Source organism: Calidris pugnax, unplaced genomic scaffold, assembly GCF_001431845.1.
Source record: "Calidris pugnax isolate Ruff unplaced genomic scaffold, ASM143184v1 scaffold82, whole genome shotgun sequence".
NCBI classification, from domain to species: Eukaryota; Metazoa; Chordata; class Aves; order Charadriiformes; family Scolopacidae; genus Calidris; species Calidris pugnax.
This window is the reverse complement of record NW_015090833.1, coordinates 2,481,557-2,498,783: the sequence shown is the minus strand read 5'-3', so window position 1 is coordinate 2,498,783 and position 17,227 is coordinate 2,481,557. Positions and strand designations below refer to the sequence as shown.

The 17,227-nt window shown below is 39.5% G+C and overlaps 2 protein-coding genes and 1 long non-coding RNA gene across 7 annotated transcripts in view; 1 reads left to right on the top strand and 2 right to left on the bottom strand.

The window, feature by feature from the left end:
- Nucleotides 1-1,036: 1,036 nt before the first annotated feature.
- LOC106887707 lies at nt 1,037-13,395 on the top strand. Its single transcript, XR_001411945.1, has 3 exons — nt 1,037-1,352; nt 2,664-2,736; nt 13,005-13,395. It is a non-coding gene; the product is annotated as an uncharacterized LOC106887707 (long non-coding RNA).
- RBP7 (retinol binding protein 7) lies at nt 3,076-7,981 on the bottom strand. Its single transcript, XM_014941393.1, has 4 exons — nt 7,827-7,981; nt 4,009-4,187; nt 3,656-3,757; nt 3,076-3,335 (listed from the first exon to the last, which is right to left on the bottom strand). The coding sequence occupies exons 1-4, from the start codon at nt 7,897-7,899 to the stop codon at nt 3,285-3,287; spliced, it is 405 nt and encodes a 134-aa protein (XP_014796879.1). The 5' UTR covers nt 7,900-7,981; the 3' UTR covers nt 3,076-3,284.
- Nucleotides 10,536-17,227, bottom strand: part of NMNAT1 (nicotinamide nucleotide adenylyltransferase 1) — a 7,221-nt gene continuing 529 nt past the window's right edge. For 2 of the 5 annotated variants that reach the window (XM_014941385.1, XM_014941386.1), the window contains exons 2-5: nt 14,075-14,249; nt 13,413-13,596; nt 12,769-12,914; nt 10,536-11,925 (exon numbers count right to left, since the gene is read on the bottom strand). In XM_014941385.1, coding sequence (XP_014796871.1) covers nt 11,525-11,925; nt 12,769-12,914; nt 13,413-13,596; nt 14,075-14,198 — 855 coding nt within the window. In that variant the 5' untranslated portion in view covers nt 14,199-14,249 and the 3' untranslated portion in view covers nt 10,536-11,524. Of the gene's footprint in view, nt 11,926-12,768; nt 12,915-13,412; nt 13,597-14,074; nt 14,250-15,985; nt 16,102-17,227 lie in introns of those variants that run through there. The other 3 variants (XM_014941383.1, XM_014941384.1, XM_014941387.1) reach the window with 3 other exon arrangements.

The following is a 17,227-nucleotide window of genomic DNA, read 5'->3' as shown; positions in this document are numbered from 1 at the left end:
GGCGGCCCGCGCGCGCTCCATGGCAACGGGCGCGAGGGCGGTGTTGAGGGGAGGCGGCCGCGAGGGGCGGGAGCGGGCGCTGAGGTGGGGGCTCTGAGGGGAGCGCTGAGGGGAGCGGGGCGCTGAGAGGGGCTCTGAGGGGAGCGCTGAGGTGAGGGGAGCTCAGGGACGAGGGGGCGAGGAGGGCGGGAAGGAGGGAGCTGTGGCCGCCGCCAGAGGCGTCGCCGCTTGCCCAGGCGCCGGAGCAGCCCCTCAGGTATAGACGGCGGAGTTCAAGCTGGGGTCAGGCTACTGAAACCTTCCCGTTTTACCGGGTCCGTTCGTGCTCCGCTCCTTTAGGGTGTTAGCTCTCCTCTCAGTGACGAGTGATCGAGATACTGCCGGCTTTTTGTGTAATTATTCCAATCTCTGTAACACCCCAAGGGAAAAAGCAAGCACCAAGCCCTCAGTGAGTACCCGGCCTTAGCCCTTTCTAAGCCTAGTTTGAACCTGAGGTATTTTTTTTCCTTTCTTGTGTAAAAACACAAACTTTCCTGCACCTAGTTCTTCCATTGTACCACAAAATGATATTTCTGTGAAAAATCTTCATCTTTTCCTCCTCTTTTTTTCCCCTCACAATGAAACTCCAGCTGGAGGGAAAAACAGCCAGGGTTTGTGTTGACTTTAAGAGAATTGGATGTTCACTTCCAGCTACAATCAGTTATCATACACGTAGGTGAAAAAGAAAAGGATTTTGAGAAATTGCTCTTCTGGAAGAGGACAAAAAATTGGGAGTTGCATCAGCACATTTTTGCCCCAGGATGAACAGTCACTAGTAATAAGATCTTAATAGACAGCTATGTGCAGTGCAGCGTAGTTTGACTCAGTGGGTGAAATAATCCCATAAAAGCAGGACAACAGGGTGTTTTTAAGATGGAAGCAAACTGGTCTGTATGAACAAGGGATAGAATTAAGATGTATTTCCATCATGACTACAAATAATTATAAACAAAATCAAACAGATTTTTCTTTTTTAACATATAGGAGGCAGATACAATATTTGGTCTTGTGTTTCAGTATCCGTCTTCCTTAATGTACTGTATCGATTTAAAGGTGTTCGAACCAAACCAATGTCTTTGCTGACTTAACCAAGTTGCCTACAATGAGAAACAAATTCTTTTGTAAGTGGATCATAATGTATATTGCCGGTCATTTTGTACAACATATCCATATTGTTACCTTTGATTTTTAGATTATGCTTGATGATGTGCTTCTTTGTCTTATGTTTCATTTTAATGGTGGGTTGTTTTTTTTTTTGCAGTGGAGTTGGGGCCATAATCTACATCAGGCTTTCCCCTCCCCTTACAGAACATGTGAGTACTCCCTTTCTTTTTCGCACCTTGCATTTAAAGATGTTAAATTTGTATTTTATGAAAGCACATTAATTGGTTAACATATAAGCAAAATTAAGATAAGCAGTTTGGTCACTGTAGCAGCTTCTCTCATCCTCAAGATCTCCAAAGTATCCGCAAGCAGGTTCTGTACAACACTACCAGTTTTTACATCAGTAACTTGAAGTAGGAAGGCAGCAATAAGAAAAGTAATATCACTTCTGATAATAACTCTTCTGTATTTCTAACACTAAGTCCTTTCCTAATAGCAGCCTTACTAATGAATAACTACACTTCTAGTCATACAGGTTTCTAAGATCATATTTTTCTGATTTCTTTATACTTGGAGCCTCTCTTTGTACTAGCAGAGTTCTCAAGGTCATCATTGTCTTGCTGTGTCGCTTCTCATGCATATTTTATTGGAACGCACAGCTTAAAAGCTGTGGAGTTTGAGTATCTGCAATATTTAACGCTTAAAATTACTGCTGTTAGGAACTTCTACAAGTTAAATAAAGATGTACTACGTTCCAGAGATGCCATCTAGTGGCGTAGCGGAGTCTGCGTGGCTGTTGCTGCATATTGCTGGTAGCTGTTGCAGAGTAGGTTTGCTGCACGAATTTGTTATTATATTAGAATAACATGGTAACAGTTATTTTGTTTTCAAATAAATTTAAACTACTCAGTTCCAGAAGGAAGACACTGTCAGGATCCATAGAATAAACACCAGGCATTTTACCACCCAAATTTCTGTAACTGTATAAGGAAAACTAGTTATTTTCTTAATATCTTGGAAACTAGCTTAAATTTACTAGTAACTGAAGTGGGGGGGAGGGAGGGGATGTCCAATCCAACAAAAAGCCCTCCAAGCTTCAACAGATTTTGTCTTCCTCTGGTAGTAGCTTTAAGGATTCTGAACTAAGAAGTAGTATCAGAAAGGTGCTGTTACTTATGCTTTAAAGTGTCAGGAATTTTTTTTTTTTCTGCATACAAAGTAATTAAATTACTAAGCATAAGCTAGATTTAATCAAACTTTTTTCTCTTCCCAGTAGTGATAAGATCGCTGTAGTTAGGCTCTGTTAGTGTTACCAACAACATGCAACAATCCATTTCTCATGTAACTACCAAGTTGATGTGACCACTTCGTGTGTTTACACAAAGCAGAATAAAACCTCCTTCTCTTTGCATTTAACCTAATTGAACAAATGTATGCAAATAAATCTTAACTAAAGCAGCACTGTTTTCACTCTGTATATGTGCTTGTGTATGTGCTTACAGAGTTCAATTATTTTGCAGACTGGAATCTACATGGATTACTCAAGACCTACGTTCATTGTTCTGGGATTTGATCACAGGCTGGTTTCCTCTGGTAAGCTGAACTCAATTATTGAGAACAAAGCAGCTATGGCACAATATAGGACCTTACATTACACATATAAGATCCAAGCAAATGGAGTTAACTACTACTCTGGATATTAAAGAGAAGCATTTTGAATAATAAATCTGTATCCTTTGTTATCTCCACTGTCTACCTTTGTTCCCCCTGTTTTGTTTTGGTTTTTTTTTGATGTTGGCATGCCCCTTAAAAATAGGCAATTTTTCTTGTTTTCATTTAGATTGTTAGTTAACTAGAGACCCAAGCCATATCACTTATGTTTTGGGTTGGTTTTTTATCCCCTTCAAAAAAACACATTCAGAACTCAAGTACTTAAGATTGGTTTGGATTTGGGCGTTTATTAGCAAAATCAGATCTTGAACACTGGCAACTGCAGATTTATTTCCTGAGCCAGAAACATCAGACCATTTAGGTTACTAGGTGCAAGGAATCAGTTCTTGTCCGTACAGCCATCACTGGACATGAGGATGCAGAGTCTCCTGTATGTAGCTGTCTCTCTGTGTAGGAACCGGTACATGTACTCAAGCTCTCTTGAAGACCTGTTTACATACTTGATTCTCACAGCGAAGCTCCTACCAAAAAACAAACAGAAGTATAGATGTACATAGTAATCAAAGGAACTGCTTCTAGAAGTGAACATAGATCCTTTGCCATGACTGCTGAGCATGGTATTTCATGACCACTCTGCTGCCATGCTACTAAGTTATGCTTAATGTTTTGAATTTAGCTATACAAGACAGTGAAACAAGTTGTTCCAGCTAAACTAAAACCAAAGCAAAACGTGCTCACTATGTGCAAATACTACAGACCTAGAAGATTTGTGCATACCACGACCACATTATAGATGTTAATTCTGTCTCTGACAAAAATAACAGAAATCTGAGCTAAATACCAGATGGAGGTCATCTCCTTCAAGCCAGTGAGTCCAGCCCCTGTTCTTCTTCTCACCAGTCTGGACGCAGACAAGTTTGTCATTTTCCCAGGTAACTAGGCTCTGTGGAAGAGGAAATAAAAATGTTTCTGTATGTCTTTGTCTCAGCTCTGCAATATACTTGTAGACAATGTCTTTTTTTCGTGGATAAAAAGGGATCTAAATATTACTCTTGAGGGAAAGTGGAACTATCTGTAACTCAGGCTCCTACCTCTGCATTGCATTACAAATGGTATTCTTGAAACAATTTCAGCTCTTTGATCATGGCATCTTAATTTTGTCACAGCCTCTTCATTTCATATATTCAGTCTTACCTTGCATTTTCTGTTATCCAGGCCTTTATTATCTTCTTCAAACTCTTCTCCAACTTTGAATTGAAGCGAATAATCTCTGAATGTGCTAGTGGTATGGATATGAAATGAATCACCATCTTGTTTGATCACTTTCTGAGGCTTCAGCATTTTTGCTATCTTGCGTGTCGCAAAGTCAATACCTTGGACAGGAGAAAAAAAGGCCAGAGTTGTGTTTGTCACCAGCCATTTGTACAGCCAGGACTTACCTTTATAACTACTAGAAGCATTTCTTAGATAGTTTGACCTTACTGCTATGTGAGGTTTGTTGGGTGGTTGTGTGGGTTTGTTGTTGTTGTTTGTGTTTTTTGTTTGGTTTTTGTTTGTTTGTTTGTTGTGTTTTTTTAAAATCTGTATGTTAGACAGATCAAGTAATTTCTTGTACATTTTACTCTTTGGAAACCAATTTACTCAATCATTGCACAATTCCTATGCAAGATTTCTAGGACTTTGAGTCAGAAGAGTCCTTTGGGAGTGGGAGAGAGTTGATTTCCCCCAACACAGACACCCCAAGCGTGGTCTCAGGCTTACCCCCTGCTTAGTTAGATGGAATAGTTAATGCCTTTCCTCTGACAAAGGATAGGCATTATGTGAATTAACAAGAAATGTTTACACTCTATGCCCTAAATAGGGTAAAATGAAGAGCAGTCCTAAAACGAATTACTCAGGCTTGTTTTCAGGACATGCCACACTATTTAAGTGCAACTAGAAAACGTCACACTTGTCAAGAGATTTGCTGGTTGTCTGTAATTATCAGTCACCTTTAACAGAATCCTGATGTTACTGGTAACACTGAGCTCAAAGCAGCGCTTCTGGAGTTTTTTCTATTTCTCTAGTGAAAGTGTGTTTCTTTAGAGGAACAGGCCATTTATTTAGCAGACAACTGAATTACATTGCTTCCCAAAAGCATGCTCAGATTTGGCTTCTAAGGAAGGGGGATGAATAAAATGGGGAGCTGTATATTAATCAATTCAGTTGTTTTCTTCACGTAGCTTAAAGGTGTCATTTTATATGACCAGTGCAAGTTTCTCCCTTTATGCAGGCTGGGGTTGTGATCTTCTTAACAGGATATGTTCAATACCATGTGCTGAACCATATGGCTCATTATGCAGTCTGTGTTTGAAGTGGGACTTTATTACTCTATGCATTACTGAAGTGTCAGAATCTGTCAGTCATGCTTTTACAGTTACCAGTTTATTTTAGCATAGAGGGGTTTGAATTCAGTACTGGCAACAGCCAAACCCATTAAACCTTAACATGGTGTGGAATAATTACTAAATCCAAATTATATTACAAATACAGCATTGTTCACACATTAAGGAAAGGTATAAAATTGAAAAGTTTCCAGGGTGAAATACAGCTGCAGCTGGTATGTGAGGAATCCACTCCATCTGTGATCCTCTGAACGATATTGCTTGCAAAGCAACACAGAGGATGGAGTAGGGTGGAGATTCTACAGCCAAGCTCTGTGATAATACAGCAGATATGGGAACGAGATGGTCCTCTGGAACTGATAAGCTGCATATTTGCTACCCTGAGCCAACAGTCTGTCAAATTTTGACAAAATGCTGTCCTTTGTGCAAACTTTGCTCGTTGTAATGTCATTACAATACCAAAACACACCTCCATCCCAAAAGCTACCCGTCTCCAGGGTGCCACCACTCCCCCTTCAGTCTGTGCCCTGAATTTTTTGTGAACTATACCTTTAAATGCAAGACGAGAGAATTTTACACCAATCATGATAAAGGTATTTGTGACTGGAGTCACTCAAACTACACCTTGAATGTAAAAAATAGTATACAAATGGCCCAAGAAAGGGGGGATATCAGGGAAGACACCATTGTGATCAAGTCAAGGAAGAATCTATCACAGACCACCTTTGACTTCCAGGAGCAGTCGACGAGCTGAGCCTTTCTTCCCCCCAAGAGGGAAGCCTTTGGGTAAGACTTAGACTGTACTAAGTGCTTTCTTGGGAAACTTAGCAATCTCTTGAGACAGTCACTTTTCTACATTTATAGCCAGGCTGTATTGTTTATAACCTTGTTGCACATTTTGTACAATTAACAATACTTTAATTTGCACTTGCTTTGCAGACAGTGTATTTATCACCAGCAATCCGTAAGAACCTTTATATCTGTTGCTTGAATAAACGGCACTCCTTAAGTAGCTAGTCATTTGGGTTTCTCACTGAATGCAACCAAAAACCCGAGAGTGGCCGTGCGAGTTCATGAGCACGACTCGACTGAAGGTGCAGTCCACTATTAGTGCATCTGGAATCATGATAACTTAATATATTGAACGTGACTGGACTGATAGTGGTGAATTTAAATCTAGCCTCCCACCACAGTGAGGAGTGTTAGAAGGCAAGGGGATTCATTTTCTGCCAAAATTATTTTGCCTCTTAATGCAACACATGGTTTTAAGAACGTATAAATACAAACTATTTATAAATCTGTTCTTTAGGGATAGAAATTAAATTGAAGGAAGGGCTAGGCTTGGAATAGCCATGTCTTTATCCATAACCCTCTAATTACTCAGATGATCAGATATTAGCTTCCTCACTCTGCTTACCCTGGCAGAAAAGTTTTTAATTCTAGCTCTAGAATATTGATTTCAGTCTTTGTTTTGTTCAGTATACTGGCAACCAAACAGGAGTAATTAAAGATAGGTTGTAAATCATTAACAGGATTTTCTGCCTTTTAATTAATTTCCCTCGATTACATGCTGAAAACAAATGGCATTTTTCAGAAGATTGGTAGTTATATTCCATTTAAAAAGGCCTTTACTTAGCTGGACAATGTTTAATCTCAAGGAACAGATGGAATCTCTACTCCGTTTGAGGACATTAACAGATGTATTACTTAGTATTCAAACTGAGGAATAAATCCTTATTATGGGAGCACCCTTTCCCTTTTTTTCTAATTGAGAACACAGCAGGATTAGAAACAGAGTCAAGTTCTTTCAGCATGTTAAAGATACCAACTAGACAGTTTAAGTAGGTCACCCAGCAGAGTTACAGCCAGAGAACAGATTTGATTCTAGCTGTGTAAACGATAACCGTCACCAATAACTGACACCGATGGTCACCAGCTTACTCAAGTCAAAAAAGCAGAGGCGGGTGGGAGAGGCAGGGAGAAGAGAAGGCAACGCACAAGGGTTCCTGCTGTCAGTCTGAAATGAACTCTGTACAAGAAAGCTAATGAAGTACTGAGAACGTTCTTAGTTCCCCATTAAAGCACAGTTAGTCTCTCTCTCTAAAATATCTGAGCAAGGTAAGAGGCTACCTTCAAGCACTTCAAAAATGGGACAGTTAGAGAGACTTATCAACAAGTCACAGTAACAAGAGAAGTATTTTGTAATTTGTTTAAAGATAAATGACATTAAGCTAAACAACTGCTTGGAAGTCGCAAATACCCAAGCGTTACTTTTGGTTATTTAACATTTAATTAACCCTAGATATAGGGTCTATAAGTTTGTGCTAAAAAAGCAACAGAAATTGAGTGGACAGGACAGTCTTCCTGTCTCTGATGAAATCCATACAAAAATTCTACGTTTAACAAGTGCTAGCCTGAGAAATTCCTGAAAGCTGCAAGGACACTTCAGTGACAGGCTAAAGTATAATTAATGTTGGCTTTTTATGAATAAACAAAGATCCTTCTATTGTTTTTTGCAGAGAAAAAAGCTTCAGCAATATCTAAGCTTTAGAAGAACTCAGATTCTTAAAATTCAGGGGGACCCTTACAGGGGAAGGAAAAAAGATAGAATCAGGTATTTTCACCTACCTAGTGCCACCATATAACCTTCAAAATTGTCATTGCTGACAAGGTTCCAGGTTCCACTGAAATCCACAGGCATTGCAGACTGTCAAAAGAAGATACAGTTGCTCTCTGGCCAAAAAGGCAAAAATGAAGAAGTAATTTTCCAACCAGACCTTATATAAGGAAGGCTGTGGGTGGGATTACACCCCAGAGCCCTTCTGATGGAGGGGAAGGGTACTATTGTTGAGCCAATAGGTGAGAGGGTATTTGTAGATCAGCTTCAGCTGCATTGGAGGGAAAAGTTCACAGTCTCTGAAATCTGTGTGTGGAGCAAATGTTAATAGCCCAAGAGTCACAATGCAAACCAAAAACTGTTTTGAACTGTTTCTGTTCATCTTGTGTACTTTAAAGGGAACCATGGACAGATTTTGTCATTACTAAAATTCCCTGCATGTGTATGAGATCTGTGGCTTTATGATCTGAAATCTACATATTTCTTGAAAAGGTGATCTACCCGCTTCAAATACACACTATATTTGAACAGTCAGGGGACGACTGTTAAACTGTGAATGGTATCACATCAGCAAATTCTAAAGCAGTACCTATGACACAGTAATAGAGATAAGTATTATGTCTTGTTGGTTTCTGTCTGGAGTGAATAGTTGTCAGCATCATTGTCTGGTGGTTAGAACAGAAAAGTGAAAGACAAATCTTGCTTGTATATGTTAGTCTCTGATATAGCTCTACTGTGCTTACAGCTTACCTATTTGTGTTCTGGTTTCTTTAATGCTGTTAGTTATATCCTAGTTAAATGAACAGACATATACAAAATCCTGTATTTTTTCAGATGCCTTACCAACCAGGAAATTTGTGTAACAGTTAGGCATGAAAGGGCAGATCCAGAGGCCTGAGCTCTGTTCCCAGTTAAGCAGGTCTGTATTTATCAGTTTTCCTAGATGGGAAAGAGGATGAATACGTGTTCTTGCAATCCACTTTAAACTCCTGAAAATAGCCAATAACAACAAGAAATTCAAAAAGTGCTCTCATATATATAGAAGATGTAGCTCTCCCCTTTGCTTTTTACTCTTGCCACACACAGTAAGGGAGACACGATACAGAAATTATTCCCACTGATGCTTTATTAGATGCTATACATTGTGGCAGAGCATATAGGGAGAAGAGCACAGGATGCAGCAGGTAAGCTGCAGTATTGGACTTTATCTTCAGCAAGGAAGTGAAAGAAATCTCTTAAGTGATGACCCATCAGTGTGTTTTGAAAAGTGAATAAAAAATGCTTGACTTCAAAGATAAAAGATATATACAGGATTTTGAAGTGAGATTTTATTTCCTTTAGAAGAGACACAATTCTCCAGTCTCTTGCAGTTCCTCCATCTCTGGTTACTTTTTGCAAACTGTATGCCTTATTGTTACCCTTTGCCAGATGAGAGACACGAAGGTAATGATCCTGAGCAACTAGGCACTCTAGAATTGCTAAGTATAGGAGAGCAAGAGAACTTCATACCTCAGTTTCCTCATCTGTAAAACAGAGAAAACAATCATTCCCAAAGTCACATGTACATTTTGAGCATTAGGTTAACCCCACATTTTAAGGGGTGAGATGGGACAGTAATGAGCACCACAATGCAGGCTACATTCAAAGAAAAACCCCAAATTGATGGGCAAGGGAAATCTTAACTGTGTGTCTACCACAGTAAAAAGGGAACTTGATATTCTGAATCTTGAATGAGGAAACTCATCTACAGCTATTACATTTATCTATTCACTGACTCTGGTTAGGCTGAATAAAAAGATAATATCTTGCAGAGAAAATTAAATTTCTCTGAACTTTAGCTACATTTTTGGAGCTGACAGTTTGACCCATATGACTCATAGAATCACACGACTAGGAAATTAGGACGTCAAAGCTTGTTTCCTGTTTGCAGATGGATATTGTTCTCTAACCTATACTAAACTAGGAATGACACAGAGAAATACAAATTGTTTCCTCTGGATTCAAACAGTAACATTTCACCCATAATTTGCTATTACGAGGTTATGGTAGTAAAGCACTGTTGCAATATTACTGACTCTTCCAAGTAAAGAGAAGTTAGTACTTGGGTAAGTGATGTGTAAAAGCCTGGCTATGACATTTTACTTTAAAACTAAGATTATTTAGATTGTTCGGGATGTGGTGCTTCTTTCTGTAAGTCAGTTATTTGATCTCAAACTAAGATTTACAAAAAAGTACTAGGATTACCACTTCAAGGCTCCGCCAAAGAATCGCCTATGGCCCTTTTTGTAAGAACTGCTGAGTGCTCTGGCGATGCCCTATGATGGGTCATTTCTTTCTCCCTTAAAAATCCCTTTTTGTGGAAAGAATTTTTTTCCATTTCCATCTTAATTGCTGTGCAGCATTGTCCATCTAACACATTGCATTAAGGATTAGCCTCATTACAGAGGTAGATAAAGTGGCTTCTGCTGCTTTTCCAGTATTTATAAAATATTTTGAGTCTGAATTACACGTGGCGTAAGGGCCCTACGTTCTCTTAATACAACAGAACCGAATGCAGTGATGTAAAGAAAAAAAAAAGCCTCTTTTTTGTTTGTAGAACATCTGTGAATGTGTTATAACTCTTCTATAAAGAAGTTACTGAACTGCATTATTCACAAACCTTACATTTTGAAGCATATAGATTCTCTTAATAATTCAAACAAAAATGAGATGACAGCAAATAAAGGGAGGTAGAATTCTATTACCATGATATTCACGGTGCTTCTCTAGTTTATATTCACCTAATACAGACAGTACACTGTTAGATTCAAAACCAGATTTCTAGCAAAGAAAAACATTTCACTTTTGTACAGTCTTAATATCGTACCATTTCTTCTCAACTCCAGTTGCAGAAAACAACTCTGGCTATATACATTTGGCTCAAATGTAAGAGCTCATTTATTATTTGAAATAAAGGGACAACTGTCTGAGAATCAGTGCAATGATACTACTATTAATTTATATCCATTAAATCAGTGGCTGTAAACCAGTTTCTGAAGTAGGTCTGTCCTTCCATGAGAAACCATGCTGAGCTTAACATACAGTTCTGCAACATGAGTGGAAAAGTAAAGCACAAATTATTTCTGGGAGCAAATTGCGTGACGGCAGATGAACAGGCTGCATATCTGAAAGGCAGGCAATGCATCACTTCAGCCAGGAGTAAATTTTTCCTTTCCAGGATAGATCTAAATTATTTCTTTGAGACATACCACATGTTGGCAATTCTTTAAAAAATGAGTTATATTGATTTACAATCAGTAAGTGGACCATTTTGAAATTAAATGTCTTTGTCTGTTAAGACACTGTAAGTTATTAAAAATATTTGTGTTACTATTTTATAAATAGCAGTCAGAGCAGTCCGAGTTAAAAGGAATCAGAACATTTTTTGTTTGTTTGTTAATTGTCACATGCAAGTGTGAATTCTTGTACTTAGTTCATTGGACTGTGAAAAAATGTCTAAAAATGAAAACCTTATTGATTAAAAACGATTGTGCAGATTCAGTTATTGAGTGCAACAAGCCTCAAGGCAACTAATATGTACTAAAGCCACAGAATTAGCCTACTATTTACTTTAAAAAAACCCAAACAAAACCCCAACCCCCAAAAACCACACCTTCCTGTACTGAACTGTAACTTATTTCACAGCAAAAAGTTAGTTGTATAGTGGCTGTTAGTTCTTGGAAGCACTTGCATTTTTCTGTAAAGCAGCCAACACAACCCCAGCATTCCTTTCTTCACTCTCTGGAGTATAGAGATTATTTTTTTCTATGTATGCTTGAACTACATCAGGTACTAGGTAACGAATGCTCTGGCCCCTCCGCAGTGCTCTCCTAATCTTGGTGGAGGAAATGTCATTTGTGATCCATTCTTCCACAAGGTGAATGTTATTCTTATGTTTCCACAAAATATCAGATTCATAGATGAATTTCTCAACGCTGTTTCCAGCCCTGCTGATGCATACAAGGCCATAATTTTTCACAATTTCAGTGATGTCCTCCAACTTCCACAGATTGGGGATCCCAAAAGATTCCAGCATGTCACTTCCACAAAGCAGTTTAACCTGTGGGACACCTTAAAAAGAAAAATAAGTGAGAAACAGGGCATGGTTTAGGCCACCAGATTTTAGCTAACTTGATGGGGACATTTAATTTCTAGGCTACATCTCTGTAACTTAATATAATGATTAATATGAGACAATTGAATGAAATAAAAAAGATTCAGAGCATAACATTTATAATTAGTAGCCTCAATATAGAATTTTTCTGAAAAAAAGGCTATGGGAGTCCCTTCGTTCAAAAGGACTGGAAAATTAACTCTGATATGCTCATTTAGCCTTGGGGTGAATCAATCACTGTGAGGATCAAAGTAAAAGAAAACATAGAGAAAATTCCAGAATAGCTAAGTTGAAAGGATCCTGTAATGCTGTTAAAACTTTAAGTGACATTCCATAGTTCCAGAAGTGGAGCTAGCTTTTATGGGACAGGGGACAGAGGGCATTATGTAAAAGGAAACCAAATATGACCAAAAAACCCATGACTTCGGGGTGTCTCTTCCATACTGTGTTTTATCGGGAATCTAGAGAAGCTTATACTTATAATAACTTATAATATGATCCAAAATTTCCAGCTGTAGCTACAGTATAGTAAAGTTCTGTAGGTAAATGGATAGCACAGACCTGTTTCAGTTCAAATTTCTATTATCTTGAGCATTTTTCATGTCCTCTATATGTTATCTTTACAGTTGTCTTGTTACGGAGCCTACGGCTTTATGTTGTGGGATCTCAGGGAATAAACTTGTTCAGTGAAATCAGAACCAAGAACTAGCATCAATAGCATCAAAAAAAAATAACTCATCAGTGCAATTCCCTTGAAATAGCAAGTATTGTTAAGCACTTCGTTTGCAAAGAAACTTAACTTTTTATATCAGGATTCTGATTTTTCTTTTTAACCGGGTCATGCCTATTCGGTTCCTGTTTCCTCTTCCGACCTGGCTTAGTTAAAGGTACAGCATTCTGCAGAATATTAGTGCCATCGGGAGATAAAAGCTTTTGATGGTGGTACCTGCAAAACAGATGTATTTTAGGTATTTTAAAGATGTAGGAGAATATAGGGAAGAGCTACTAAATAATCCTTCACCACTTTCTCCTGCAGTTCGGTCCCAGACAAACCATCCAAGAACTGATCTGCTGGAGCTGGGACTTGTGAGAATTGGGTCATAAAATGGTCAAAGTGCAAAGACTTCAAAGCAACAACGACAGGTTGGTTTGTTTCTTTTTTAGTAAAAATTCTTTTTAAAAAGAAGAACCTCAATGAAGTACTAGTGACTGAAAGAGTGAAAAATGTAAAACTTTAAAAAAAAAGATACTTCTTCAGGCAATTCTCATGCCAGCCTTTAACTACGGCTTTCATTTACGATGCTCATATAAATGGAATAGACTTCACTGAGTCTATTCATGTGATTTGGGATCAGACTGCTATTATTCTAACTTGTTAGAGCTAACACCATTCCTTATCCCTCTACAAGTTCTTGAGACTTTGTAGGGTTTGACTGAAGAATACCTTAAAACTTTTAGTGTTTCCAACCACTCACTCTGGCTGCTTTCCCAATCATCAACTTCCACCCAATCGGAGTTTTTGGTAGCTAGTTTTGCCATAGTTACTCGGTGATTTGCGCCGATCAGACCTTTCTTCTTATACGCATCACCTACTGGTGAAATTATTCCTTTGATGACTTTGTATTTTCCTGTGGAAAAAAACACATCACACAAGAACACAAAAAGTGATTGAGCAGATGTTACTTCTACTGTATTGTGTTTAAGCCATGGCATAACCATTATTCACTGCCATCTCTTAGAACACCAATGCCTGCTCTGATAGCCAGCCCAGTGGAAAAGTACGGTACGCAACTGCCACTGCACAGGGCAGCATGATTAAAGATTTAGTAAGATATATTAGAAAGATACATTTCTATAAAGAAAAACTATAAAACTCACGCTTTAGCTCATTAAAATTAGTAATAAACAACACATATGTAAGACTGTTGTCTCATGTATTTGGCCCACGTGGTTTTGTATGATACATACACGCATTCTAGCTTCAATATCTTATTAGTATTTCCAAAAATACCTGTCACTGTCAGACAGGTGTTCATATACACAAAATATTCACCTGAAATGTCTAGTTATCAAAGCTGTTTTGAACGATATAAATGACCATCCTACCCGTTTCATGGAAGTAGTCCTTAGCCAGCTCAAAGAGCCTTAGATGCATGTTGGTGATGGGATTGAAGGACCCACAGGCCAGCAGCACCACTTCAGTCTTCTTGTCGGGATCTTCCATAGCCATTCCTCACAGCTACAGAGCCAACTGGAGAATGTGGGTGCTAGTTACCAGCTGCTACAAGAAAAGATGAGATAAAAGAAAAGTTATTCTTTCTTACTTGTGCTGCCAATAAGCAGACTCCAAGATCAAATTGAACACTGTCTTTTCCTCCCATCAACATTTGGCCTGTGATTGTTCATGTGATGCTGCATTACCCAATTTTTAAGAGATTAAAGCCACTGCCTCCAGTTCTTTCTGGTTATCCCTGGACAGAGGTACAACTCAAGGAGCTGAGGCTGCAGTGCATTATGTTGCAGAAAGGAGGAAAATTCTTCCGTGGGGCTTCGGACACCGAGGATGTAGAGACAAGAGAGTGTTAAGAAGAAGTAATATGTAATAGGTAAGGGAACCCAAATTTGCCTTGCCTGTGTATTATCACAGCAGCTGTGATTCCCTCCTATATGCAAGAGGAAATATCTTTTAAAAATGAAATCACTGAGAACAGGCTGTTTGCCTAAAGAGAGGACGGCGTTCTGCCCACTATGAAGAAAAGCAGCTCATGCAGAAAAAGCGCATGAGGAGAGATTATTGGTCCTGATTGCAGGACAAACCCTATTACAGCTTTGCAGTTTTTTTAAGATGCCAATGCCATCAAGTGCCAAGAGACACATCTGAAGGGAACTTCCTTCCAAGTAACTTCCTTCCAAGTAACTTCCTTACTTCTAGCGCTTTCAGGGAGCAATAGAACATCCTACCACAGTTCCCAGTGCTGCTACTCCAAATCACAGTGAATCTTTTCAGCAAAATCTCTAGAACTAACATTATATTGTATTAAATTCTGGAGGAAAGGAGCATGAGCATTTTTCATTCGAGATTTATTTACATTTTACATACTCTTGGTATGTGGGAAGAGAGTGCTATGGACTAAATGCAATAACAACCAAACTGCTTTGCGTTGCAGAAAGTATATGGCAGATGTACCAGCTGACCAGCTGATAGATGAATAGTGCATTAAAAAAAGTTTAGTGAAAGCTGCAATTAAATACCAGATTTCTTTTCCCTTTTTAAAAATACAACAGCGCTGTTCCAATTCTGAACTTGTTTCAGAAAGCTGCTTAAGAACCGGTGAAAATAAGGAAATGTCACCACTGATCTTTTTCACCATTACATGGATTTTTGCTTCTCAATATTCTTTTCTTTCATGCGAACATTCTGGCTGGCCAAGATGGTTTCCCCCAGCCTGGCCCTGAACAAATGACAACTGGAATATGTTATGGGCCCATCTCCTGCCCTTGCTGTTGGTGAGACGTGTGACATCTGTGTTGAGCGCTGAAGAGTCTCCCATTGTCTCTACAACATCCCTGCTGCAAAGGTCACCCGCACAGTCCTTCTCCTTTACAGAGAGAGCAGCTCAGACACCACCACAGCTAAATCTCCCAACAGCTATCATCTACCAACATCAAACAGCCCTTGAATAAAAGGAAGCCTCACAAGGCTTGGCATTTTGCAAGTGTTGGTACTTTTCAGTGCTTTCAAGAGTTTCACAGACTTTTAAAATATTCTGTATTACTGCAGAGCAGTTCAGCATTGAAGGGCCTGGTGTGGCTTGGAATGCGGTGCTCTGAGGGGCATCGCTGGGGGTTCCCATGGGAACAGGCAAGGAAAGGAGTGACACTTCCCTTTGTAAGGCAGAAAGCCCTACTTTCTAAAGAAAGTGACTCACGCTGCAAATTTGAAAAGGGTTTTTTTCTTTAAAAAAAAAAAGCAAGGACAAAAATAATATAAAATGTTGAGATGAAAATATATAGCACCTTTTCTGGAGTTGGTCAAATGTCCTTTTGCAATGTCTGCTGCTTGTGGAATGTACAGTCTTCAGAAACAGGCAATTGTTGCACCACAAATTCACCCTGTAGTTCTTCCTGTCTGCCTAGGAATTGGGAATATAACTCAGTAGTTTGCATATACCCTCAGTCTCCTGATGTGTGCTGACATCCTCTGCCTAGTCCTCTCTGCCTAGAAAAGAGCTGCCCAGCTGATGTGGGGAGCAGAGGAAACCACAGAGGTCCCATCCCTTGATCACCCTCACGGGTACCTCGTCCTTGTCACCAGCACCCTCAGAGCTGGGTCCGCTTGGCAGGAACTGACCTTCCCAGAGCTCCAGCTTTTTGGGGGAAAGCAATGCAATTTGCACATCCCAGGCGAGAAAAAGAAGAATAGGTTCCAGTGATGATTAAAGCCCAGTCACTGCCTGAGCTGTACCTGGAACTATGCCTATTTGTATTGCATATTAACATAAGTAGTTTTGATTAATTACGTATCATTTGGCACTGCTTGACACAACTCTAATTATTGCAGTTTGAGCCCCAGAGGCAGATGAGCAGCCTGGCTCCTGCTCTCCAGAGCTGAGAGAGACCCATATCCAGGTAAGCGCTCAGTTTCACACAACTGAGAACAGTCTTGAAGTAACAAATGCTCTCTTCTGCCAAATAGTACACGAAATATTTATAAACCCTCCCTACAAAGTTTTAATAAGGGAAAATAAAGTCATATGGCCTTCACTCGGGTTGTCCCTAAGCGTGGGACATCCTGGATTGTTTTCCCTTCTCCTTCAGAAGGAAAATGACGTGCCCTGTCATGTGCCCTGTACATACGTGCTCATGTATAATCCCATCATGTTTATCCATGACCTCGCCAATATTTAGTGTGTGCTCTTTGCGGAGCTGCTGGTGCTGGGTTGGACACCTATTTGTACTAAAATGTACTAAATTTGTACTAAAACCCACCCAATAACGCTGGCAGTAGGGTTTGGGACGGTTCTGACCACCAACCTGTCAGCTTCTGCAGATTAGCCAATAATTGTGAGCGTACAATGTCAATCCCATTTACATTTCAGAGGTAAATAATTATTAAGCACGCTTAATAACACACTCGCGGCAGATAAACGTCATCAAGTGTTAAGTTTGCGGTGCGGAGGCTGTGGCTGGGAGCTCTCACCCGTTTCGGTTCCTCTCCCCGACCTCCTCCCCACAGCTCCGCGCCGCCAGAGGCCTGCA